Source organism: Gobio gobio, assembly GCF_949357685.1.
Source record: "Gobio gobio genome assembly, chromosome: 18".
NCBI lineage: Eukaryota > Metazoa > Chordata > Actinopteri > Cypriniformes > Gobionidae > Gobio > Gobio gobio.
Window position 1 is genome coordinate 7,967,020 of NC_137111.1, and position 26,752 is coordinate 7,993,771.

Genomic DNA, 26,752 nt, shown 5'->3' on the forward strand with positions numbered 1-26,752 from the left:
ACATCCGTGAATGCTTTACAGCCAAGAAGTCACTTATATTCTCAACATTCAAATACAAGCATCAGCTGAACATTTACATCCCAGAATGGCAATTTATGGCATAGGAGTCAAACATTAACCTCATGCAGGGCCGTTTGCCCGTATTTATCTGCTGAGTTTGGGTCGGCTCCATGTGTGAGGACATCATTCAGCAACTGCAGGTCCACCTGAAGCAAAAATCAATATCACTGTGTGACACTGACAAATATAACACAGTGTCTCCCAAAGTTCACCAAAGTGGAGCATTTGTTTCATGTTACCTCATCTGTGTCTTTATTGCTGGCCGCCAGAACTCTGAAGTGATCCAGAAGCCTTTTATTCATCTGGATCTTTTGTCCATCTACAGCGTCTTCATCTGTCGCCAGACCCTTGTACTTACTGCCTACATATTCCTCTAAAAACACACAACGATTTACATTTAGGATTGATATTACACCGAAAAGTACCATAGTGACCTTCTTTTTTTGGACATTTGGACATTTGTTGGAAATATATTGTAAAATGCAATGCTATATATTTGCTATTTAATAAAAAAATATTTTTAATTTTTATTTTTAATCAAGAAAATCAGCATATCTGAATGATTTCTGAAGGATCATGTGACACTGAAGACTGGAGTAATGATGCTGAGCTTTGATCACAGAAAAAATATTAAAGGGGTGGTAAAACACATTCTTTTGAAGGCTTGATTGTGTTTGTGGGGTGCTCTGTAACATGTGTTCATGCTTCGTTTTAAAAAAAATTGCCTTATTTTTCATATATTTGACCTTTATTCTACACTGCTCTGTCCCTCCTTGTAAAACGGTCTGATGCTTTCCAAGTTGTATGAAGCCAGTCCCTCAAAAATACGCAATGGGCTCTGATTGGTTAGCTGGCCCAGTGTTTTGTGATTCGCTAAACGCCTAGTGCACGTATGTCGGAAACGTCACGCCCCTTACCGGAGGCTGTGCTTTGGTCAGTGTTAGAAACAACGGCGTCAATAAAACCATACCAATCTGAGCCCGAATCAGACCCAGAACATTTGAGTGAAGATGATCGAGCAGAACCTGTTCAGTCCTCAAGAGTAAAGACTGCGGATCTATAGTGATCGCTACTGAATGGCACTTTAACTAAGCACTGGCTTTAACTAGTAAGTTAGCCAAATCACACACAGAACCATGTTTAGCAAGCCTGTAGATAAATAATACATAAAAGCTCTAATAAAAGAATCATTTACACTAATGCCAAGTTCGCTGTTGAGATTTTAACGTTAGTGTTTGTAACGTTAGGTGTTCGTCGGATAACGTTTAGTATGAATGAGCATTTAACAGACTGGTTTGCAGAACAGCGTTGTCATCTGTTTACTTCCTTGCTACAACCTATTACAGGAAAACACATCGATGAAAAATAAATCAGACTTACAGGTTGTGGCCCGTGAACAGCTTCTGTTTGTAAATCCAGCTTTCAGGACAAGCCGTTGTGCATATCCTGTATTGAACTCGCGAAGTTTGTGGAAGTTTGTGTTGTCCTCCGTGAAATGTGCAGCGCGCGCGCGTCGTGCATCCACGCACCGGCAGTGTTTTTTTCACGCAGCTGACGTTGTGCAAATCTGGCATTGAAATCGCGAAGACGGTGGATGTTTTCCTCTGTTAGATGTGCTGCAGGGAGCCCTGCGCGCGCCTGATTCCCCACTGACTCAAACACACATGCATATAAACGCTCTGCAACGCACCCCCGTCCCAAGGAAGGCTGAACAGAGCAAGTACCCCAGACCTGCAATCCGGATGAAAATAACAGCGTTTCCTCGGCATCGCGGCAACAACACTCCAGCCTAACTATACCACAACAGCGCCGCGATACAAAATGGCCTCACCCCCCCTTATTTAATATTCTCGGAGGAGGGGTTTATGTAAATATTGAGCCTGTTGATGTCACCAATCCTGGAGGAATGTCTGTAGTCCCTACTGGCCGTTTGCTGTAGTTCTTAGAAACTGATTTCTTTAAAAGCAAATATCTCCCTTTGCTTTAAACTTTGAACGTTGTAACTTTGCAGATGTTGTTTATGCTCAAGCAGCAACATTACACGCTAGCTAAAGTTAGAATAGTGAAATCGTGGTTTACCACCCCTTTAATAATGTCTAACTTAATACTTGTTCAAAACACTCACTTTGGCAAACATTTGTACTATTTTCAGTTTTGTTTTTAATAAATGAATTAATTTTTGTTGATTAACTTATAAATATACTGTAATTACAATATGTTAATTTAAAGAAATATTAATAATAATAATAATAAAAAAAAAGTAATGATTCTGAAAGCATTGAATGAGATCCCGCAATAATTTAATATACACTGTGTGCAGAATTATTAGGCACGTCGATTTTTTGATCATATTTTTTTTCCAGGCACATTTAACCAATTCCAAACCACAGTAATCATAATAAATACTATTAATTTAGTATTTAATCATGTATAAGGGACATATAATTGTTCATGAAGGCTGGAAATGAAAAACACCTTATATTCAGGTGTGCAGAATTATTAGGCACGTTTTCTTGTACAGATAAAATGAGCCAAAAAAGAAATTTAACTCAGACTGAAAAGTCAAAAATTCTTAAATGCCCATGAGAAGGATGCAATACTAGACATTGCAGTTAAGGCATGACCATTGGACAGTGAAATGCTCGTTGGGTCAGCAGGGTCAGACCTGTTAACTGCAAAAGAATGAAGAATTAAGGTGAAGAATTAAGTGTGAAAGCATCAGGAACCCTTTAGTCTCTAGCGCCACCATTTTCCAGAGCTGCAACCGACCTGGAGTCTCCAGAAGTGCAAGGTGTCAGGATCTCAGAGACTTCAGTTAGGTAAAGAATCCTAAAAAATGACCCCCACTAAATAAGAATCACAAGCTGAAGTGTTGTAAAATACATGAAGACTGCATGCAAAACGGACTTCAGGATGGACTAAAATGAACTCCCAAAACATACGGCCATATTCTGGAAGACAGTGATGCAAGAGGATGTGGGGCTGGTCCTTCAAGAGTCACTCTCAACCTATAAAACCTATAAAGCCTATAAAAAAGCAGTCTTCATGTATTTTACAACACTTCAGCTTGTGATTCTTATTTGGTGGGGGGCATTTTTTAGGATTCTTTAACACTGTAAAAAACACAACTTGAAGAAAGTTGCAATGACCGATTTTGTTGTGTTGGTTCAGCAAAAATTCACACACTGTAAAAAACACAAATTGAAAAAAAGTTGAAATGACTGATTTTGTTATGTTGGTTCAGCAAAAATCCACACTGTAAAAATCTCGTACAACAAAAAAAATCTTAGTACTAATTTCCCCTAGCTTTTTCAAGTTGACTCAACTTTTGTTAACAGTTATACGAACTGAAAATAAGTTGTCTGTGACACAAAATAATTTTTTAGTTGACTCAACTTGACATTATTTGTTTTTTGGAGAGATGCAACTATTCTGTAACAAATCTTTTGTAGTTGAGCCAATTCAACATTTTGTATCTATTGGAAACAGAAGTTCTGAAGAATTAACAGGTTCAGATGTAGAATTTTTTATTAAAAATGTTTGATCACCATTTTGGTGATGAGCGTTTCCTTTAGTTGGGCAGTTTGACTCTTGGGGGTTTTATGTGAGTTTGTGGTTTTTGTAACAGTGTTTAACAAAACACTTAATTTGTTGCAAAGAAAGCAGTAACCAATGATCAGGTGATCTAGATTATAGCATTATAATATAAAGAGGAGTAGTTTACTACTTTATTCCTGATCGAAAGTGATCGAAACTTTCGACCGACCGCCTTCCCTGTTCAATTTATGGAAAAATTGTTGAAAGTTCCCCTGCCGATCGAAAGACTAACGCGTCCAGGTCCACTCGTCATGACGTCACGGACGCATCTTGAGTTTCACTTTCAACATTCAACACTTTTCCATGGAATGCTGTCGGTCGAAAGTTTACTTGATAAAGTTATAAATATGAATATATTTTTCTTACACAAACGCGTCGATTCGCTTCAGAAGGCCTTTATTAACACCCCAGAGCCACGTGGAGCAGTTATTTGATGGACAGATGCACTTTTTATGGACTTCAAAAACAGAGCAACTATGAATCCAATTCTAATGCTTGGTTTAGCCTGGACTTTTGTAATATAACTCTGATTTTATTCATCTGAAAGAAGAATGTCACATACACCTAGGATGACTTAGGGGTGAGTAAATTATGGGCTAATTTAAATTTTTGGGTGAACTATCCCTTTAAGAAAAGTGCTGAGTTTTTGTGCCATCTAGTGGTTTAAAAGAGTATAAAGTTAAATGCGCCTTTTACCCCAGTGCGCCTTTAGCCCAGTCGTATCCATACATTTATTGTAAATACCTGTGGGTTTCTTCCTGGCAGACCTGCGGGCAACATGTTTCCAGCGGCCTCTGGCATAGGACGCCAGGTGAGCGACTGACCGTCCCACATCTTTAACTGATGTCACGGATACCGGAGAAGCAATGATTGGCTGCACTGACTACAGCCACACATACAAAGTACATCCAACACAATGGTTAAAAATGAGACTTATGCTGAACTCAACAGTTCATGAGATGGGAAATAATAAGGCAGTTTCCTCACCTGCCTCGAGACTCCATCAGTCAGTTCAAGCTCAAGGTTATCAGGTCCAGCTCGACCAAATCTCTTCATTCTTCTCCTGTGTTCACCTGAAGATCTCCTCTGCCTTCTTAAGATGCTAAAAGAGTGAAGTTACAGCCCAAAACATGAACTCGGCAGAAGTCTAATGGAACCAGTACAGCAGAAAATGCGCAGCTTCACGTCAGTTATCGAGCGGAGCGCTCTTGACGTCTTTAATAACAGGCTGTGTTTGTCTTCAGATGATTTGTTTCTCAGTTACCCGTACTGTGAGTCGTAAAGCACGTGTGTGTTAGACACTCAGTTACACCCTCACCTCCCTGTAATAAATCATGATGAACTTACATTTATCTCATAATGTTTAACAAGAGGTCACAGGGCAACATTATGGCACAGATTATGTTTAGGGTCCGTTTATGGCACCAGTACTGAGTGTCCTGTTTGAACAGATAATGACCATCAAGGGCATCTAATCACCATATAAACCAGATAACACACAGGCAGGCTGGTTTGGACTTGTTGTTGATTTCTAAGGTAGTGTACTAATGAGAAACCTCATCAGTGTTTTGTAGCGCTCTACATTACCAGCAACTATTACAATGGATGTCAATGGACTTTGGTGTTAGCATGTTGCTAACAACACAGAACTCCAGTAAGCATAACATTACGAAGCACAGACACATATTAGGTAAAATAGTCCACTTTGGGTAGCCTAAACTAGTTATTATCAAGCATGTTTATCATTCAGCCTGGGCCTGTAGTATTTGAAGGCCCTGGTGGTGTTCAGTTTCTCTGAGGCATGAGACTTTGAAGGTTTCTGGACACCGGCTCCGTCGGTTCGGTTCATAATCCAGTCCTGGTGATCCTCATGAGGAGCAGACAATAGTGAGAGACTGGAGAGGTAAATGATTGACATGCCAGGAATGCGATGACATCGTGTATTGACAGATGTCAAATTACATCAGCATTGGAAGATTGAATGCAAATAGATCAAAATAATAATAAACATACAATGAAAACAGGTGGATGTGTTATGTTCATTTCACATTAAAAAATGCAAATATAGTGAGATATTTTCAATGTAAAAAATAATCAAAATACAACTGAATCTTGGTCAGAGCTAAAAAACAACAACTAAAGGATCATGTGACACTAAAGACTGGAGTAATGATGATGAAAATTCAGCTTTGATCACAGGAATAAATTACAGCTTAAATTACACTATATTGCCAAAAGTATTGGGACACCCCTCCAAATCATTGAATTCACGCTTCTACAAACATTTGTGAAAGAATGGGTCTCTCAGGAGCTCAGTGAACTCAAGTGTGGTACTGTGATAGGGTGCCGTCTGTGCAATAAGTCCATTCGTGAAATTTCCTCACTACTAAATATTCCACGGTCAACTGTTAGTGGTATTATAACAAAGTGAAAGCTAACAACAGCAACTCAGCCATGAAGTGGTGGCCACGTAAAATCACAGAGAGCTGGGTCAGTGCATGCTGAGGGTCACAGTGCGCAGAAGTCGCCAACTTTCTGCAGAGTTAATAGCTACAGACCTCCAAACTTCTGTGGCCTTCAGATGTGCTCAAGAACAGTGTGTAGAGCTTCATGGAATGAGTTTCCATGGCCGAGCAGCTCATCCAAGCCTTACATCACCAAGTGCAATGCAAAGCGAGGGATGCAGTGGGGTAAAGCACGCCGGCACTGGACTCTAGAGCAGTGGAGACGTGTTCTCTGGAGTGACCAATCACGCCTCTCTGTCTGGCAATCCCATGGACGAGTCTGGGTTTGGCGGTTGCCAGGAGAACGGTACTTGTGCCAAGTGTAAAGTTTGGTGGAGGGGGGATTATGGTGTGTAGTTGTTTTTCAGGGGTTGGGCTTGGCCCCTCAGTTCCAGTGAAAGGAACTCTTAATGCTTCAGCATACCAAGACATTTTGGACAATTTCATGCTCCCAACTTTGTGGGAACAGTTTGGGGACGGCCCCTTCCTGATCCAACATGACTGACCAGTGCACAAAGCGTCGGTCCATAAAGACTTGTATGAGCGAGTTTGGTGTGGAGGAACTTGACTGGCCTGCACTCTAAAAAAAAAAGGTTCTATATGGGATGAAAAATGGTTCTTCGTCGTAATCATAGAGGAACCACTTTTGGTGCTATATAGCACCATATCTTAACATGTTCTGTATATGGTAGCGGTGCCATATAGCACCTTAGTCAAAGAACCAGGGAAGAACCTCTGAAGAACCGCTGAAGAACCAAAATTGGTGCTATATAGCACTTAAAAAGGTTCCCCTATGATTACGAGCCAATAACCATTCTTGGTGCAATATAGAACTATTTTTTTTTTTAAGAGTGTGACCTCAACCCGATAGAACACCTTTGGGATGAATTAGAGCGGAGACTGAGCCAGGCCTTCTCGTCCAACATCAGTGCCTGACCTCACTAATGCGCTTCTAGAAGAATGGTCAAAAATTCTTATAAAAATAATTATTTTTAACTGTAATATTATTTCACATAATTACTGTTTTTACTGTTATATTTTTTATCAATCAGTTGCCTTGATCAATAAGAGACTTTTAAGATCATAAAACAAAATCTGACAGACCCCAAACCGTTGAACGGATTTTGAATTGTGGATTTAGCATAACAATCAAAGCTGGATTGGGGTCAGGAAAAACTGGAAAACTTTGGTTATTGAGTACAGTCAGTAATACAGCAACACTCCCGAGCCAATCAAATATGTTGGAATTTGATGACTTAAAAGAAAAACATGACACAGGATTTCAATAAAACATTTTAATAACACTAGAATTTTATTCCATCACCTTTGAATGTCAGCAGCATTTCATGATATGTACCTCAACACAGTGATACTGATTTGACTTGCTAATGATTGACAGTGTCCTGCGAGGTTTCCCATTGGACCGTTCCCTGAGTTTCGGCTCACAGCGAAAGCGCATCCGGCTCATCCGAACCAGTGGTTGCCCATACACTCTCTGTTCCACTCCACACGACAGAGCCAGCACCATTCAAACTTACACTGTGGACGAGGACACACCATGTGCATACAGCCACCTGAGGAAGATCATGACAACACACACACAAGAGGGGATTATTATCCATACTGAAGGAGATAATGACATCTTTATGATGCACTCTTCAAGTGTAAAGATGAAAACAAAGATAACCATCCTATTTTACAAAATAGTACTGTATGTGAAACAGTATTCAGTATGTAATGCAAAACATTCCATATAATAATATGCTCATATTTAACACAAATGGTTAATTATTTGCTGAATTAACCATGTGTGTATATACACTCACCTAAAGGATTATTAGGAACACATACTAATACTGTGTTTGACCCCCTTTTGCCTTCAGAACTGCCTTAATTCTACGTGGCATTGATTCAACAAGGTGCTGAAAGCATTCTTTAGAAATGTTGGCCCATATTGATAGGATAGCATCTTGCAGTTGATGGAGATTTGTGGGATGCACATCCAGGGCACGAAGCTCCCGTTCCACCACATCCCAAAGATGCTCTATTGGGTTGAGATCTGGTGACTGTGGGAGCCATTTTAGTTCAGTGAACTCATTGTCATGTTCAAGAAACCAATTTGAATTTATTCGAGCTTTGTGACGGTGCATTATCCTGCTGGAAGTAGCCATCAGAGGATGGGTACATGGTGGTCATAAAGGGATGGACATGGTCAGAAACAATGCTCAGGTAGGCCGTGGCATTTAAACGATGCCCAATTGGCACTTAGGGGCCTAAAGTGTGCCAAGAAAACATCCCCCACACCATTACACCACCACCACCAGCCTGCACAGTGGTAACAAGGCATGATGGATCCATGTTCTCATTCTGTTTACGCCAAATTCTGACTCTACCATCTGAATGTCTCAACAGAAATCGAGACTCATCAGACCAGGCAACATTTTTCCAGTCGTCAACGGTCCAATTTTGGTGAGCTCGTGCAAATTTTAGCCTCTTTTTCCTATTTGTAGTAGAGATGAGTGGTACCCGGTGGGGTCTTCTGCTGTTGTAGCCCATCCGCCTCAAGGTTGTGCGTGTTGTGGCTTCACAAATGCTTTGCTGCATACCTCGGTTGTAACGAGTGGTTATTTCAGTCAAAGTTGCTCTTCTATCAGCTTGAATCAGTCGGCCCATTCTCCTCTGACCTCTAGCATCAACAAGGCATTTTCACCCACAGGACTGCCGCATACTGGATGTTTTTCCCTTTTCACACCATTCTTTGTAAACCCTAGAAATGGTTGTGCGTGAAAATCCCAGTAACTGAGCAGATTGTGAAATACTCAGAACGGCCCGTCTGGGACCAACAACCATGCCACGCTCAAAATTGCTTAAATCACCTTTCTTTCCCATTCTGACATTCAGTTTGGAGTTCAAGAGATTGTCTTGACCAGGACCACACCCCTAAATGCATTGAAGCAACTGCCATGTGATTGGTTGATTAGATAATTGCATTAATGAGAAATTGAACAGGTGTTCCTAATAATCCTTTAGGTGAGTGTAAATATGTCTGAATCCGAAATCGGCCCTTATACCCTCAAATAGGGCACTATTTGAGGGGACAGCCATTTGTACACAATAACGAATGTACAGCCGATGTACACACAACGGCTGTCTGAATTCACTCACTCGTTTTCATGAACTGTATTAGTGGATAAAGTAGGGAATAGTGATTGAGGGTTCTCGGATTCAGCCATATTTATAAACACGCACCGGACACTTTATTAGGTACACCTGTTCAACTGCTCGTTAACACAAATATCTAATCAGCCAATCATATGAAAGCAACTTAATGCATTTAGGCATGTAGACGTGGTCAAGATCTGCTGAAGTTCAAATTGAGCATCAGAATGGGGAAGAACGGTGCATACAGGTCTGAGTATTTCAGAAACTGAAATCTACTGGGATTTTCACACACAACCATCTGTAGGGTTTACAGAGAATGGGCCGAAAAAGAGGAAATATCCAGTGAGCATCAGTTCTGTGGGTGAAAATGCCTTGATGATGCCAGAGGCCAGAGGAGAATGGCCAGACTGGTTCAGCTGATAGAAAGGCAACAGTAACTCAAATAAGCTCTCGTTACAACCGAGAACATCTCTGAACACACAACACGTCAGCATAGATGAGCTACAGTAGCAGAACACACACCGGAGACACTCCTGTCAGCTGAGAACAGCAAACTGAGGCCACAATTCACACGGGCTCACCAAAACTGGACAATAGAAGATCTGCTGCTACATTCAGATGGTCGGGTCAGAATTTGACATAAACAACATAAAGCATGGATCCAGCCTGCCTTGTATCAACGGTTCAGGTAATGGTGAGTGGGATATTTTCTTGGCACACTTTAGGCCCTTTAGTAGGGTACAACGGGGCTAAAGGCTCCACGGAGTCAAAGGCTCCTTTGATTTTATTCTCCTCTAAACACAGATGGCACAAAAACTCGCCGCAGCACTTTCCAAAACATCGGCTTATTAAAATGCACGAGGAAATGTGTCTGATCTTTGACGAGATCGTGGGCAGCAGCGCAAAGATGATTCTGTGCTGATTTTATCCAATATTTGGTGTTTTTTAAAATGTTGTAGATTTAAGAATTGCTAAAATGATTGACTATATTTTGAGACAAATGTCTTTTAAATGATCTTCAGTTTTTCAATAATGGAAGAATATGTAAAAGTATGGTATTTGGGGTAAAAGACAATAATAAACATGATAGTAAACAGCCTGGTAAACAACCTGGTTGCCTTAAAAGTGAGTTAAATTTGAGTTAATACAATTAACATTTGAGAATCGACATCACCCTTTATTCAAATATTATTAAAAGATTTTGTAAGCATATTGCGTAATTGTGTGTTTTATTTGTAATAATGCAGTGAACCATGCCAAATTGTGCTATTTTCATGATTTATTACAACATATTTTTAAATGTATGTGGTTCAGATACAATATTTTGAGTTTCTATATATTAAACCAATTTCCTTCATTGTATTAACTCAAATTTTTAATTTCAATGAACTCAATATTTGAAGGCAACCAGGTTACTTACTTTTTTAAGTTAAACCAACAATATTTTTTTACAGTGTGACTTTTCTAAAACCTACTTTAGAGATAACCACCCAATTTATTATGAAACCATCATATTTAAAAATATGATATTAATCATATCATATATTAAAATATGAGTTAATGTTACTACTGTAAATCTAAATTCAATTATTATGGGATCTCATTGAATGCTTTCAGAATACTTACTTTTATATTAACATACGTGACCATGGAGCACAAAACCAGTCATAAGTCAGTGGCAATAGCCAACAATACTTTGTATAGGTCAAAATTTTCTTTTATTTTTCTTTTATGCCAAACATTTGGATATTAAGTAAAGATCATGTTTCATGAAGATATTTGTAAATTTCCTACCGTAAATGCTTAAAAAATGTATTATTAGTAATATGCATTGCTAAGGACTTCATTTGGAAACCTTTAAAGGAGATTTTCTCAATATTTGATATTAACATTTATAATATTAAAAAATGACTTAATGTTTTTAACGGCCAAATACTGTCCTATCCCAACAAACCATCCATCAATTCATAATACATAAATCAAAAGCTTATTTATTCAGCTTTCAGATGATGTATAAATCTCAATAAAAAAAAAAACTTATGACTGGTTTGTGGTCCAGGGTCACATATATTAATGATTAATGATAGGATGATATTTATTGAACAAAAATTAATTATTTTATTTATCAAAACAAACAGAAAATAGTGCAAACTTTGCTAAAGTGATTGTTTTGAACGTGTATTAACTCTAACATTTAGCATTATTTTAGCTAAAGTATCTGTATCAATACTGTGTGTGTTTTGCCCCGTGCTGGTTTTACCCCGTGTGTCAGTGGGGTAAAAGGCCCCCTCACCACCTCATATATTATACGATTTTGAAACAAAATAAACCACTTTTATGATTTATTTTCACACAAATTCTGTTGCTCCATAAATGTTCAATACAAACATAAATATTTTTTCTGCAATCATGGGATCTATGGCAGCCTTTAGCCCCGTTGTACCCTACCTATTGAGCATAGTGTAAAGGCCACAGCTGACCTGAGTACTGTTGATGACCATGTCCATCCATTTATGACCACAGTGTACCATCTTCTAATGGCTACTTCCAGCAGGATAACATGCCATGTCACAAAACTCCAGTCATCTCAAACCGGTTTCTTGAACATGACGATGAATTCACTAAACTCAAATGGCCTCCACAGTCACCAGATCCAGCTTTGGGAATGTAGTGGAACAGGAGATTCACGTCCTGGATGTGCAGCCGACAAATCTGTGTGATGACATCATGTCAATATGGACCCAAATCTGTGAGGAATGTTTCTAGCCTCTTGTTGAATCTGTGCCATGAAGAAATAATACGCTTCTGAAGGCAAAAGATGGCCCGAACCGGTACTAGCAAGATGTACCTAATAAAGTGGCCAATGAATGTATATAAAACATTCCATTGTGAGATATGATATGTCATGCCGTCTGTACCAATATCATCATTAGGGCTCTTTAACAGTGAGTTTGCGACCCCTAGCTGGTCCATAACGGTACTGCAGGGGACTCACAAATTAATGTCTGATTTAAAAAGAAATGCAATGAAAAAGTGACCATATATATGATACAAGTCCCTTCTATATTAAAGTGCATAATGTAAAATGAAAATGCAAATTAACCTGTACATCAATAACGATTATTTGAAAGGTTTTGCTATGTAAGCATCATAACAAGTTCATACATACACTAATATAGTATATTATGTATGCTACTATAGGTTAGGCTTTAAATGCAACTTTAATGTTTTAGTATCAGGGGTCCCTGCTTCATCTCTCCAGGGGTGTTTAGCCTGAAAAAGGTTACAGACTCCTTTAGTAGGTCATCTAGGGGCTGTCATGCACACTACACACAGTATAGACCTTAGTCAGGTTAGACGCCATTTTGAATTTAATGTAGATGAAAACGAGGCTGTGAGGGATAACAGTTTTTACAATGGTTTGCACTGTATAACATATACTTTTCACAACTCACAACTTTTCTTGGAAAGATTAGCTGAACAATCAGTATGTTGTTAAACAACAGTAGGAAACATTGAACGCGCATCCCACACAGAATCGATTTCATTCCTGTCAGATATTAAATATGTCTCTACCCTGACTAATGTCTATTAGCAGTGCTGGATAGATTACTTATCAATTGTAGCCTGATACTGATTTCAAATTACATGATGGAAATTACAATTAGTAACAGTCCATTACATTACACGTTTTAGGTAATGTAATATATATATATATATATATATATAAAATAAATAAAACACTATTAAAAAGGATCAGAGACATCAGAGACTTTTCAAACATACACCAATCAGGCATAACATTATGACCAGGTGAAGTGAATAACACTGTTTATCTCTTCATCACGGCACCTGTTAGTGGGTGGGATATATTAGGCAGTAAGTGAACATTTTGTCCTGGTCAAGTGGATGTGTTAGAAGCAGGAAAAATTGGCAAGCGTAAGGATTTGAGCGACTTTAACAAGTTGTGATGGCTAGGCGACTGGGTCAGAGCATCTCCAAAACTGCAGCTCTTGTGGGGTGTTCCCGGTCTGCAGTGGTCAGTCTCTATCAAAAGTGTGAACCGGCCACAGGGTCATGGGCGGCCAAGGCTCATTAATGCACGTGGGAAGCGAAGGCTGGCCCGTGTGGTCCGATCAAACAGACGAGCTACTGGAGCTCAAATTGCTCAAGAAGTTAACGCTGGTTCTGATAGAAAGGTGTCAGAATACACAGAGCATCTCAGTTTGTTGTGTGTGGGGCGGCATAGCCGCAGATCAGTCAAGGTGCCCATGCTGACCCCTGACCACCGCCGAAAGCACCAACAGTGGCACGTGAGCATCAGAACTGGACCACGGAGCAATGGGAGAAGGTGGCCTGGTCTGATGAATCACATTTTCTTTTACATCATCACGTGGATGGCCGGGTGTGTGTGCGTGGTTTACCTGGAGAACACATGGCACCAGGATGCACTATGGGAAGAAGGCAAGCCGGCGGAGGCAGTGATGCTTTGGGCAATGTTCTGCTGGGAAACCTTGGGTCCTGCCATCCATGTGGATGTTACTTTGACACGTACCACCTACCTAAGCATTGCTGAGACCATGTACACCCTTCCATGTAAACGGTATTCCCTGGTGGCTGTGGCTCTTTCAGCAGATAATGTGCCTGACACAAAGCAAAAATGGTTCAGGAATGGTTTGAGGAGCACAACAACGAGTTTGAGGTGTTGACTTGGCCTCCAAATTCCCCAGATCTCAATCCAATCGAGCATCTGTGGGATGTGCTGATCAAACAAGTCTGATCCATGGAGGCCCCACCTCACAACTTACAGGACTTAAAGGATCTGCTCTTAACATCTTGGTGCCAGATACCACAGCACACCTTCAGGGGTCTAGTGGAGTCCATGCCTTGACGGGTTATGTCTGATCGGTGTATATAAGCGAAATACTTTTTTATAAATGTTAATTATTTAAAAAATTAGGGAGAATTAATACATTATGAACAATTAACTGCCATTGTGTGAATAATGCAAACATGTAATCAGTAAAAAACACAACTGTCTGAATAAGAGTATTTTAAAATGTAACATATTCTAATTAAAAGTACATAAAGTCACCATGAAATCAAAACTGACTTATTTTTTTATGGAATATTGCAGTATTTTATTATAAATGATTTACCCAAGCACATCATTATTTTTGTAAATTCATGTCCCTGTCACTCACAGGAGATCGACCAATAGCAAACCACAACCATCCAATCAATTCCCCATTGGCAAAATCAAGCCCCACCCTTGTTCTTGTCGGTTTCACTCGGATATACGTCACAATAGGGAAGAAAAGACTATCGCAACCTCCATTTCATGCTGACTTAAATTTTTGGAACCTGACTATGTAATCCAGATTACATATAAGCACTGTAAGTGGTAAGTAATTAGCCTGACAAACCAGACCCACATCAAGATGTTGGGTCTGGGAACACACCATTGGCAGGGCTCAATCCGAGAGAACTGTTGTCTTTCAAATTCCCTCTGCATGCAATAGGATAGCGCTACAACCAACCAGAGCAACGAAGAAGGTGAAGCGGAGCTAGTTGATAGATTAAACTTTCACCGTATGTTCGGCAAAACTCCGAACACATCTTCTTTTCTTAAAGGTCCTGTTCTTCGTGATCGCATTTTTCAAACTTTAGTTAGTGTGTAATGTTGCTGTTAGAGCATAAATAATACCTGTAAAATGATAAAGCTCAAAGTTCAATGCCAAGTGAGATATTTTATTTAACAGAAGTTCCCTTTCAAAGCCTACAGCGAACGGCCGGTTTGGACTACATCCCTGTTCATCCTGCTTTAATGACGTCAGTAGAACAGTTTGTCGACTAACCTCCGCCCACAAGAATACGCGAAAAAGGGGGCGTGGTCTTGTTACTCTCCCACGTGGAGAAGAGGAAGTGTTGCGTTTGTAGAGTGTTTTTTTTCGCCATGTCGTCGAGACGCTGTTATTTTCATCCCGGAGTCAAATCACCTTTGTTTGGCCTTCAGGGGCTGTACTTAGAGCACATGCATCTCCCCGTTATGGTAAGAGGCTTGACCTTTCCGGGCAACGTGCGCTAAGCTGCTGTCGAATCACAACACGGGAACCGCTGGCACAATCAGAACTCGTTACGTATTTCTAAAGGAGGGACTTCATAGAATAAGGAAATCCTCAAGCCGTTTTTAGGACAGTGAAAACAGCGGTATGCAGATAAGTAAATTGTGTGAAAAATACTGTTTTTTTACACGCGAAACATGAACACATGTTATATTGCACACTGTAAACACAATCAAAGCTTCAAAAACACAGGAAAAACGGGACCTTTAAGAATGACTTCAGTGCCGTTTTTTTTTCTTTTCTCAAAGAAAAGCTTAACTCCAAGTCTTTCAGAGTCACGGCCAAAGCCGTTTCGAAAGACCGCTGTTCGCCAGCTTCTTTGTTTACGAGTAGCACGCAGAACCGGCGCAACTCTGCCGTCATTATGTTAAGCCCAACTCTATACACGATGTGATTGGCCTGACCAGAGTTTGGGTTTTCCAGCTCGCAAGCCAACGGAGAGTTGCTAGACGACCCTGGCTGCAAATTATATTTGCTGCCGCTAAGGTGCATCTAGATTTCTAGGCTAGTAAGTAAAAGTAATAGTAAGCAGTATGGCAGTACAATATTCTGAAAAACTAGAGCAAGGTAAAAGACCATTCGTACCGTCCTTTTCCACAGGAACTTGGCATTTGGGGCAGGGGTGAGTGGTTTTGGCTATTGTGTCCTGTGAGGCCTGATCCCAGCGGGAGCGAAGAGCCGCTTCTTCATCTACAACGTAACCCTGAAACACACACACACATACTGTACAGCAGGTATCAAACACAGCACAGCGAGATTTGAGCTTGAAAATCCTCCTCTTGTATGATTCTTTTATGAATCAGGTGATTTGTGAATGGCTTGCAGGCATTGTCCTGCACTGACACTCTTATGACTGTAATCTCAGGCTGTTCAACCCAAAGGGAGATGACTGATGATATCTAGCCAACATAAATTGAACTGTGCCCATGCATATGTGATGAACTAATATTAAAAGAGTGGCGTTCTTACCTGTAGGGTACTTCCTGTTGCTGCGGCTGTCATGTGTCTGCAGGGACCCTCGTGATGCTCTTCTTTACAGTCCCTGCAAAACACAAACTGACACAAACCCACACAGTCACATACCGCTATATGCCACAGCTCTGATATTGATCAGTAATTAATATTAAAGTACTTTTGATATTTTGCTTCACAATAGAAATAGAAGGTCAAGTTAACTGTGCTGCATTGTGGGACAGTTTGTGTGTGTGTGTGTGTGTGTGTGTGTGTGTGTGTGTGTGTGTGTGTGTGTGTGTGTGTGTGTGTGTGTGTGTGTGTGTGTGTGTGTGTGTGTGTGTGTTCGTGTTTTTGTATCCCGGTGGGGACTTCAACCTGAATGCACACTGACTCATGGGGACTTGTGTCAGCATGGGGACCTAAATTGAGGAAACAAGCTTATAAATCATACAGTTTTGTTTTGAAAAAGTAAAAGAGCAGAACATTTTGTGTGATGGGTAGGTTTAGGGGTAGGGTTAGTGTAAGGGGAGAAAATATACAGTTTGTACAGTATTAAAACCATTACGTCTATGGAGAGTAAACCCCACAAAGATAGAGAACCAGACAGTGTGTGTGTGTGTGTGTGTGTGTGTGTGTGTGACTGTTTTCTATCTGAATATATTTTTTAAACTGTAATTTATTCCTGTGATCAAAGCTGAATTTTTAGCATCATTACACCAGTCTTCAATGTCACATGATCCTTCAGAAATCATTCAGATATGAGGATTTGCTGATTTTTGTTAACCAAAATATAACCTTTACAGGTGAAGCAGGTGATTTTTACAACGTTTGAATTATTTAAACTATTAGCAGGGTTAGAATTTTAGTATTAATCGTATGTATTAATAATTTTAATTAGCTTTAGTCTTCATATATATAGTACCGGCCAAAAGTTTGGAAACATTACTATTTTTTATGTTTTTGAAAGAAAAATGCTCACCAATGCTGCATTTTTTAAATCAAAAATACAGAAAAAACTGCAATATTGTGAAATATTATTACAATTTCAAATAATGGATTCTATTTTAATATACTTTTTAAATATAATTTATTCCAGTGATAAAAGCTGAATTGTTAGCAACATTACTCCAGACGTCAGTGTCACATGATGAATAAAAAGTTAAAAAAAGAACAGCATTTATTTAAAATAGAAATCTTATGTAACACTACAAAACACTACCGTTCAAAAGTTTGGGGTCAGTCATTTTTTTTATTTCTTCTTTTGAAAGAAATTAATATTTTGATTCAGCAAGGATGTGTTGAATTGATAAAAAGTGATAGTAAAGATTTATTTTTTATTTATTTTGAATACAAGCTGTTCTTTTTAACTTTATTTATCAATGAATCCTGAAAAAAGTATCACAGATTCCCAAAACATATTAAGCTTCCAACATTGATTCATCATATTAGAAGGATTTCTGGATCATGTGACTATAAATCATGTGACTGGAGTAATGATGCTGAAAATTCAGCTTTGATCACAGGAATAAATTACATTTTAAAGTATATTAAAATTGAAAACGTCTTGGTAAAGTATGTAACAACCGTTCTGGGATCCCAATATGTCAATGACGTCGACGTGATGTTGAACGTGACCGACTGAAAGTGAACTAGTATTTTAAATTGTAACAGTATTTCACAATATTACTGTGTTTTCTGTATATTTGCAAAAATAAATGCAGGCTTGGTGAGCATAAGAGACTTCTTTCAATTTTTTTTAAATATGAATGTTACAGTTAAAGTGTTACATATATACACCGATCAGGCATAACATTATGACCTAGTGAATAATGGTGAAGTGAAAAACACTGATATCTAGAAGCAGGAAAAATGGCCAAGCGTAAGTATTTGAGCCAGTTTAACAAGAGCCAAATTGTGATGGCTAGACGACTGGGTCAGAGCACCTCCAAAACTGCAGCTCTTGTGGGGTGTTCCCAGTCTGCAGTGGTCAGTCTCTATCAAAAGTGCTCCAAGGAAGGAACAGTGGAGAACCGGCCACAGGGTCATGAAGGAACAGTGGAGAACCGGCCACAGGGTCATGAAGGAACAGTGGAGAACCGGCCACAGGGTCATGAAGGAACAGTGGAGAACCGGCCACAGGGTCATGAAGGACCAGTGGAGAACCGGCCACAGGGTCATGAAGGACCAGTGGAGAACCGGCCACAGGGTCATGAAGGACCAGTGGAGAACCGGCCACAGGGTCATGAAGAACCAGTGGAGAACCGGCCACAGGGTCATGAAGGACCAGTGGAGAACCGGCCACAGGGTCATGAAGGACCAGTGGAGAACCGGCCACAGGGTCATGAAGGAACAGTGGAGAACCGGCCACAGGGTCATGGAGGACCAGTGGAGAACCGGCCACAGGGTCATGAAGGAACAGTGGAGAACCGGCCACAGGGTCATGAAGGAACAGTGGAGAACCGGCCACAGGGTCATGAAGGACCAGTGGAGAACCGGCCACAGGGTCATGAAGGACCAGTGGAGAACCGGCCACAGGGTCATGGAGGACCAGTGGAGAACCGGCCACAGGGTCATGAAGGACCAGTGGAGAACCGGCCACAGGGTCATGAAGGAACAGTGGAGAACCGGCCACAGGGTCATGGAGGACCAGTGGAGAACCTGCCACAGGGTCATGAAGGAACAGTGGAGAACCGGCCACAGGGTCATGAAGGAACAGTGGAGAACCGGCCACAGGGTCATGAAGGAACAGTGGAGAACCGGCCACAGGGTCATGAAGGACCAGTGGAAAACCGGCCACAGGGTCATGAAGGAACAGTGGAGAACCGGCCACAGGGTCATGAAGGACCAGTGGAGAACCGGCCACAGGGTCATGAAGGAACAGTGGAGAACAGGCCACAGGGTCATGAAGGACCAGTGGAGAACCGGCCACAGGGTCATGAAGGAACAGTGGAGAACCGGCCACAGGGTCATGAAGGACCAGTGGAGAACCGGCCACAGGGTCATGAAGGACCAGTGGAGAACCGGCCACAGGGTCATGAAGGACCAGTGGAGAACCGGCCACAGGGTCAAGAAGGAACAGTGGAGAACCGGCCACAGGGTCATGAAGGACCAGTGGAGAACCGGCCACAGGGTCATGAAGGAACAGTGGAGAACCGGCCACAGGGTCATGAAGGACCAGTGGAGAACCGGCCACAGGGTCATGAAGGAACAGTGGAGAACAGGCCACAGGGTCATGAAGGACCAGTGGAGAACCGGCCACAGGGTCATGAAGGAACAGTGGAGTACCGGCCACAGGGTCATGAAGGACCAGTGGAGAACCGGCCACAGGGTCATGGAGGACCAGTGGAGAACCGGCCACAGGGTCATGAAGGACCAGTGGAGAACCGGCCACAGGGTCATGAAGGAACAGTGGAGAACCGGCCACAGGGTCATGGAGGACCAGTGGAGAACCAGCCACAGGGTCATGAAGGAACAGTGGAGAACAGGCCACAGGGTCATGAAGGAACAGTGGAGAACCGGCCACAGGGTCATGAAGGAACAGTGGAGAACCGGCCACAGGGTCATGAAGGACCAGTGGAGAACCGGCTACAGGGTCATGAAGGAACAGTGGAGAACCGGCCACAGGGTCATGAAGGACCAGTGGAGAACCGGCCACAGGGTCATGAAGGAACAGTGAAGTACAGGCCACAGGGTCATGAAGGACCAGTGGAGAACCGGCCACAGGGTCATGAAGGAACAGTGGAGAACCGGCCACAGGGTCATGAAGGACCAGTGGAGAACCGGCCACAGGGTCATGGAGGACCAGTGGAGAACCGGCCACAGGGTCATGAAGGAACAGTGGAGAACCGGCCACAGGGTCATGAAGGAACAGTGGAGAACCGGCCACAGGGTCATGAAGGAACAGTGGAGAACCGGCCACAGGGTCATGAAGGACCAGTGGAGAACAGGCCACAGGGTCATGAAGGAACAGTGGAGAACCGGCCACAGGGTCATGAAGGACCAGTGGAGAACCGGCCACAGGGTCATGAAGGACCAGTGGAGAACCGGCCACAGGGTCATGGAGGACCAGTGGAGAACCGGCCACAGGGTCATGAAGGAACAGTGGAGAACCGGCCACAGGGTCATGAAGGACCAGTGGAGAACCGGCCACAGGGTCATGGAGGACCAGTGGAGAACCGGCCACAGGGTCATGAAGGAACAGTGGAGAACCGGCCACAGGGTCATGAAGGAACAGTGGAGAACCGGCCACAGGGTCATGAAGGAACAGTGGAGAACCGGCCACAGGGTCATGAAGGACCAGTGGAGAACCGGCCACAGGGTCATGAAGGAACAGTGGAGAACCGGCCACAGGGTCATGAAGGACCAGTGGAGAACCGGCCACAGGGTCATGAAGGACCAGTGGAGAACCGGCCACAGGGTCATGGAGGACCAGTGGAGAACCGGCCACAGGGTCATGAAGGAACAGTGGAGAACCGGCCACAGGGTCATGAAGGAACAATGGAGAACCGGCCACAGGGTCATGAAGGAACAGTGGAGAACCGGCCACAGGGTCATGAAGGAACAGTGGAGAACCGGCCACAGTGTCATGAAGGACCAGTGGAGAACCGGCCACAGGGTCATGAAGGACCAGTGGAGAACCGGCCACAGGGTCATGAAGGACCAGTGGAGAACCGGCCACAGGGTCATGAAGGACCAGTGGAGAACCGGCCACAGGGTCATGAAGGAACAGTGGAGAACCGGCCACAGGGTCATGAAGGACCAGTGGAGAACCAGCCACAGGGTCATGAAGGAACAGTGGAGAACCGGCCACAGGGTCATGAAGGAACAGTGGAGAACCGGCCACAGTGTCATGAAGGACCAGTGGAGAACCGGCCACAGGGTCATGAAGGACCAGTGGAGAACCGGCCACAGGGTCATGAAGGACCAGTGGAGAACCGGCCACAGGGTCATGAAGGACCAGTGGAGAACCGGCCACAGGGTCATGGAGGACCAGTGGAGAACCGGCCACAGGGTCATGAAGGAACAGTGGAGAACCGGCCACAGGGTCATGAAGGAACAGTGGAGAACCGGCCACAGTGTCATGAAGGACCAGTGGAGAACCGGCCACAGGGTCATGAAGGACCAGTGGAGAACCGGCCACAGGGTCATGAAGGACCAGTGGAGAACCGGCCACAGGGTCATGAAGGACCAGTGGAGAACCGGCCACAGGGTCATGGAGGACCAGTGGAGAACCGGCCACAGGGTCATGAAGGAACAATGGAGAACCGGCCACAGGGTCATGAAGGAACAGTGGAGAACCGGCCACAGGGTCATGAAGGAACAGTGGAGAACCGGCCACAGTGTCATGAAGGACCAGTGGAGAACCGGCCACAGGGTCATGAAGGAACAGTGGAGAACCGGCCACAGTGGAGAACCGGCCACAGGGTCATGAAGGACCAGTGGAGAACCGGCCACAGGGTCATGAAGGAACAGTGGAGAACCGGCCACAGGGTCATGAAGGAACAGTGGAGAACCGGCCACAGTGTCATGAAGGACCAGTGGAGAACCGGCCACAGTGTCATGAAGGACCAGTGGAGAACCGGCCACAGGGTCATGAAGGAACAGTGGAGAACCGGCCACAGGGTCATGAAGGAACAGTGGAGAACCGGCCACAGTGTCATGAAGGACCAGTGGAGAACCGGCCACAGTGTCATGAAGGACCAGTGGAGAACCGGCCACAGTGTCATGAAGGACCAGTGGAGAACCGGCCACAGTGTCATGAAGGACCAGTGGAGAACCGGCCACAGGGTCATGAAGGAACAGTGGAGAACCGGCCACAGGGTCATGAAGGACCAGTGGAGAACCGGCCACAGGGTCATGAAGGACCAGTGGAGAACCGGCCACAGGGTCATGAAGGAACAGTGGAGAACCGGCCACAGGGTCATGAAGGACCAGTGGAGAACCGGCCACAGGGTCATGAAGGACCAGTGGAGAACCGGCCACAGGGTCATGGGTGGTCAAGGATCATTGATGCACACGGGGAGTGAAGGCTGGCCCGTGTGGTCCGATCAAACAGACGAGCTACTGGTGCTCAAAAACAGTGGCACGTGAGCATCAGAACTGGACCACGGAGCAATGGAAGAAGGGTGTGTGTGCGTGGCTTACCTGGGGAACACATTGCACCAGGTGCACTATGGGAAGAAGGCAAGCCGGCGGAGGCAGTGATGCTTTGGGCAATGTTCTGCTGGGAAACCTTGGGTCCTCCATCCATGTGGATGTTACTTTGACACGTACCACCTACCTAAGCATTGTTGAAACCATGTACACCCTTTCATGGAAACAGTATTCCCTGGTGGCTGTGGCTCTTTCAGCAGATAATGCGCCAAAAATGCTTCAGGAATGGTTTGAGGAGCATTGAGGAGGTACCATTAACAACTAGTTTGAGGTGTTGACTTGGCCTCCAATTATTTAATTTTTTATTTCAGTTTGTCATTTTTAGTACTTCAGTTACTTTCAAGGCAACATTTCTAACAAATTAGTTTTTCATATTCTATTTGATCACAATTAGCAAATATCTTGAAATAGTTTTAGTTAACAACACTGGATTCTCATTGTGATAAGTTCATTCACGCAGCATCCGAAGGCCACACAAGGGGGCAGCCTTTCTCCACACGCTTTAGCTCTTCCTCTACAGCTCGTCTGAAGCTCCACCGATTCAGTATCTCTTCAGAGATCCAGACTGTGAAGTAGGGAAGCATCACATCATCTTTTTGCTTTATAATTTCTGCTGCTCATGACGGATCCTCCTCTCAAGGTCTCGAGACAGATGCTTCTTTGTTTTCCCCCTCTTCAGTAATGATGAGAAAACAGAGTTCTTTTGACAGCCACTTTCTTTCTACTCTTTTCACCCCGGCTATCATTTGTTCCCTCTCAGACGCTCCACCATTCATGTTTATTACCCACATCGTTGGTGTCCTTCTCCAGCGCAGTCATTTTCCGCGGCGCATGAGACAGGAAGGATGCGTTTGATGCGGAGCGTGGAACAGTGCGAAACCCTTCTTAGTGTGAAATTAATGCCACTTTGCAGTCCTGAACAAAGTGTTTCGGTTTCTTTACTTTTCCTGCAATGGGATATTTGAATTGTCAAGTCAGTTCTTGAAGCATTTCAACAGGGAATATGTTCCCGCAGAACTCCCAGAATGCTCCGCAGATCCTCTGCCAAGCTGAACATCACTCCGCTTTGTTTATCAAATATCGGAGCTAACTGTGGGATCCTGAACCTTTCGACTAATTAATTTACACGACTTTACAAACCATTCATAATTAACTGGATAGGGATTTTAAAAAGATTACAGTAATAATTTAATTCTAGCCGATTAAATATTTCTTAACTAGGAATTGATACTATTTAACCAATGATGTCTTTATAATTGCATTTTTTAAATGTTTAAAACCAGCAGAAAATGCTAGATTCCCAGGGGAAAACACTAACAATTGCACATACTGATAATATTTTTATTTATTTAAATCATTTGTAAATGCTACACTACCTGTCACAGTTTTGAATCATTAGAATGAACAAGTCAGCAGTATTTAGTAATCTCAGCTAATGTTCCTTTCAACATTTACCAATCCTGTATTTAAAAACAAACAGTATTTGTTAACGTTAGTTAATGCACTGTGAGCTAACATGAACAAATAATGAACTGTATTTTAACTAACTAATGACTAATTAACAAACATGAATAAATACTGTAACAAATGTACAGTGTAAAAATATTGTTGGTTTAACTTAAAAAAGTGTAACCTGGTTGCCCTAAAGTTTGAGAAAAATTGTAGTTAATACAATGAATGCGATTGGTTTAATAAATAGAAACTCAAAATATAATGTTATCTGAACCACATTAATTCATAAGTTGTGATAAATCATGAAAAAAATGTTTTTTAGTGTATTGCTATTTAAGGCTCACCAAATTAGCATTTATTTATTTAAAAATACCGTATTACATTTCAAAATAGCTTAATAATAAATAATTTTCTATGTGAATATATTGTAAAATGTAATTTATTCCTGTAATCAAAGCTGAATTTTCAGCATCATTACTGTCACATAATCCTTCCGAAATCATTCTAATATGATGATTTGATGTTAAATAAACAGTATTATTATTATCAATATTGAAACAGTCAGGTTGCTTAATATTTTTGGTGGAATTCCTTCCACAATTCAGTTTTTCAGAATTCCTTTATGAGAAATTTGAAAGAAGATAATTTCAGTCAGGTCCACTTGAGTCCATATACAAACTTTTAGTCGACTTTTTTATTGCCAAATTTAGCAAAAATGTACATTTGCCGATATGGCTCTGTTCTAAATTCCCCATCCTATTCATGAGCTCCATGAAAAGCCAAGACAGGGAACAGCAGCTTCTGGGGACAACCTCCCTTTTTTTTTTATTGGGAGGGCAGCGTAAATCCCCCATTGAGAACAGAGCATGCTAGCCTGGTCCTACCAGACTCTCGCACATTTCATTTGTACAGAGAGTCTGGCCACTCTCCATTGACAAGCGTTAACTTCCTTGAAGGCGGGAACTCTGTTGAAGTTTAAAACTATTGGATCTGCCCAGAGCCACTCTGGATCTGCCATAACCAATCGCTAACGTTTGGTCGTGACGCATGCCATCTCAAACTAGCGCACATCAACGTCATCGTTCTCAGCCACTCCCTCTGTTCGCTGATTGGACCGGTTCAAATTTGTTCGGAGACAACCAGAGAATATACCGCAATCCCAGACGGAGTACTGAAGGAAAATGAAAATTGAGCAGAAGTACGTAGGAGGGCGGAGCCAGGCTAAGAGCATGCCTCAATGACAACAGAATGACATTGATTAAGTTAAACAGTTTAAGGAGGAGCTGGGGAGGAGGTGGGTTGCAAACAGTGCCGCCGCTCCCACCACGCCCTGCGCGAAGGGCACCAAGTGCTCAGGGGGAAAGAAAATGAAAAAAAAAAAACACAAGAAAATGCTCTCTCTACCCCAGTTGTATCTGTTCTTTGAATGTGACGTTCCATCTATAACATAGACATATAGAGCGCATTTTCTAACTGACTGTCACTTATACATGCGGCACACGAACAAAGCATTGTGGGCACTGAGCTATAGGATGCTTTGATCTGTGCTCCAGCATTTATAAATGCAGTCAACTCTGTTTGCACTTGTGTGTGTGTGTGTGTAGACTAAGACAGGATCTGACAGTGGCAGTCTGATGTGTGTTAAATAAGAACGTCAGAGTGAAACGGTGAAAGAGCTCTTAGAGGAGAGACTTCTCTGATCATCTGCCAGACTGATCTCTCTCTCTCACACACACACACACACAAACGCATGCTCACTGTCCTGACCCAAATGTATGGCTTCAGTGCAATAATAGCATCTTTCTGACACCTGGCTCACTGTCCCCAGCGCTCAGAGCAGAGAGAGAGAGAGAGAGAGAGAGAGAGAGAGAGAGAGAGAGAGAGAGAGAGAGAGGGAGGACTGAGCCAAAGACACAATGAGAGAACAGACAGATTGTACAGAACAGATTCTCACTCTCAGCCATCCATAAACATGCTGTTTTAAAAACACACTTCATCTAGTTACCTGACATTGTCTACAATTAGAGCAGAAAATAGGGCTTGAAACTTGGAAACACAAAGTTTTGATATTTTTCAACAAGTTGAAAAGAGAAGTGAAAATTAAGTTTTTCATTTTATTTTATTTTTAGTCTATAAAACAGGTTGTGAAGTGTACAAAAAAGTGTAAACAAACACAAAAGGTGATGCACTGTTTCCCTGGAGTCCCTAGGGTTATTATTATTATTATTATTATTGCAAAAATGTTCCATCCTCATGTAGTTTAACTTGAATGAAATAAAAATAAAAAATAAAATTAATAAAAAATAACAAATAACAAAAACTAAATAATTAATAGAAATTAAATAAAAAATAAAAACTGTCTCATTCAAAATCTCTGATACTAAAATAACACTTTTTCAGGAGAATAAAACAATGATTAAAATTCTATTTTTTCTACTTCTAAATTTTACATTTAATTCAATGTGTAACCTGCTGTTTAATTTTTAATAATTTGTAAAATTCATAATTAATGTTTGAGCAAAATTGTTCTTCATCAACTTTTTTTCAGTCTATTATTTTTCCGCTTCAGGAAAATCAAATTATTATTAAATGTCGTCTTTTTTTGTGCATTTTTGCAGTTCAAACCCTTTTGCGATTGTTTTAGAATTGTTTTAAACATTAAATGAATAAAAATAATCAGAAATCAATAACATTCCAATTTAAAACTTCTGATAAAACAAGCACACACACACACACACACACACA

General features: G+C 42.0%; 1 protein-coding gene across 3 annotated transcripts in view; it reads right to left on the reverse strand.

Moving 5' to 3' along the window:
* Positions 1-7,444: 7,444 nt before the first annotated feature.
* The window catches only part of prkn (parkin RBR E3 ubiquitin protein ligase), a 286,452-nt gene continuing 267,144 nt past the window's right edge, over positions 7,445-26,752 (reverse strand). For all 3 annotated transcript variants that reach the window (XM_079842894.1, XM_079842895.1, XM_079842893.1), the window contains 3 exons: positions 16,418-16,504; positions 16,034-16,151; positions 7,445-7,735 (listed from right to left, as the gene is read on the reverse strand). In XM_079842894.1, the coding sequence (XP_079699020.1) occupies positions 7,626-7,735; positions 16,034-16,151; positions 16,418-16,504 (315 nt within the window). In that variant the 3' untranslated portion in view covers positions 7,445-7,625. The remainder of the gene's footprint in view (positions 7,736-16,033; positions 16,152-16,417; positions 16,505-26,752) is intronic.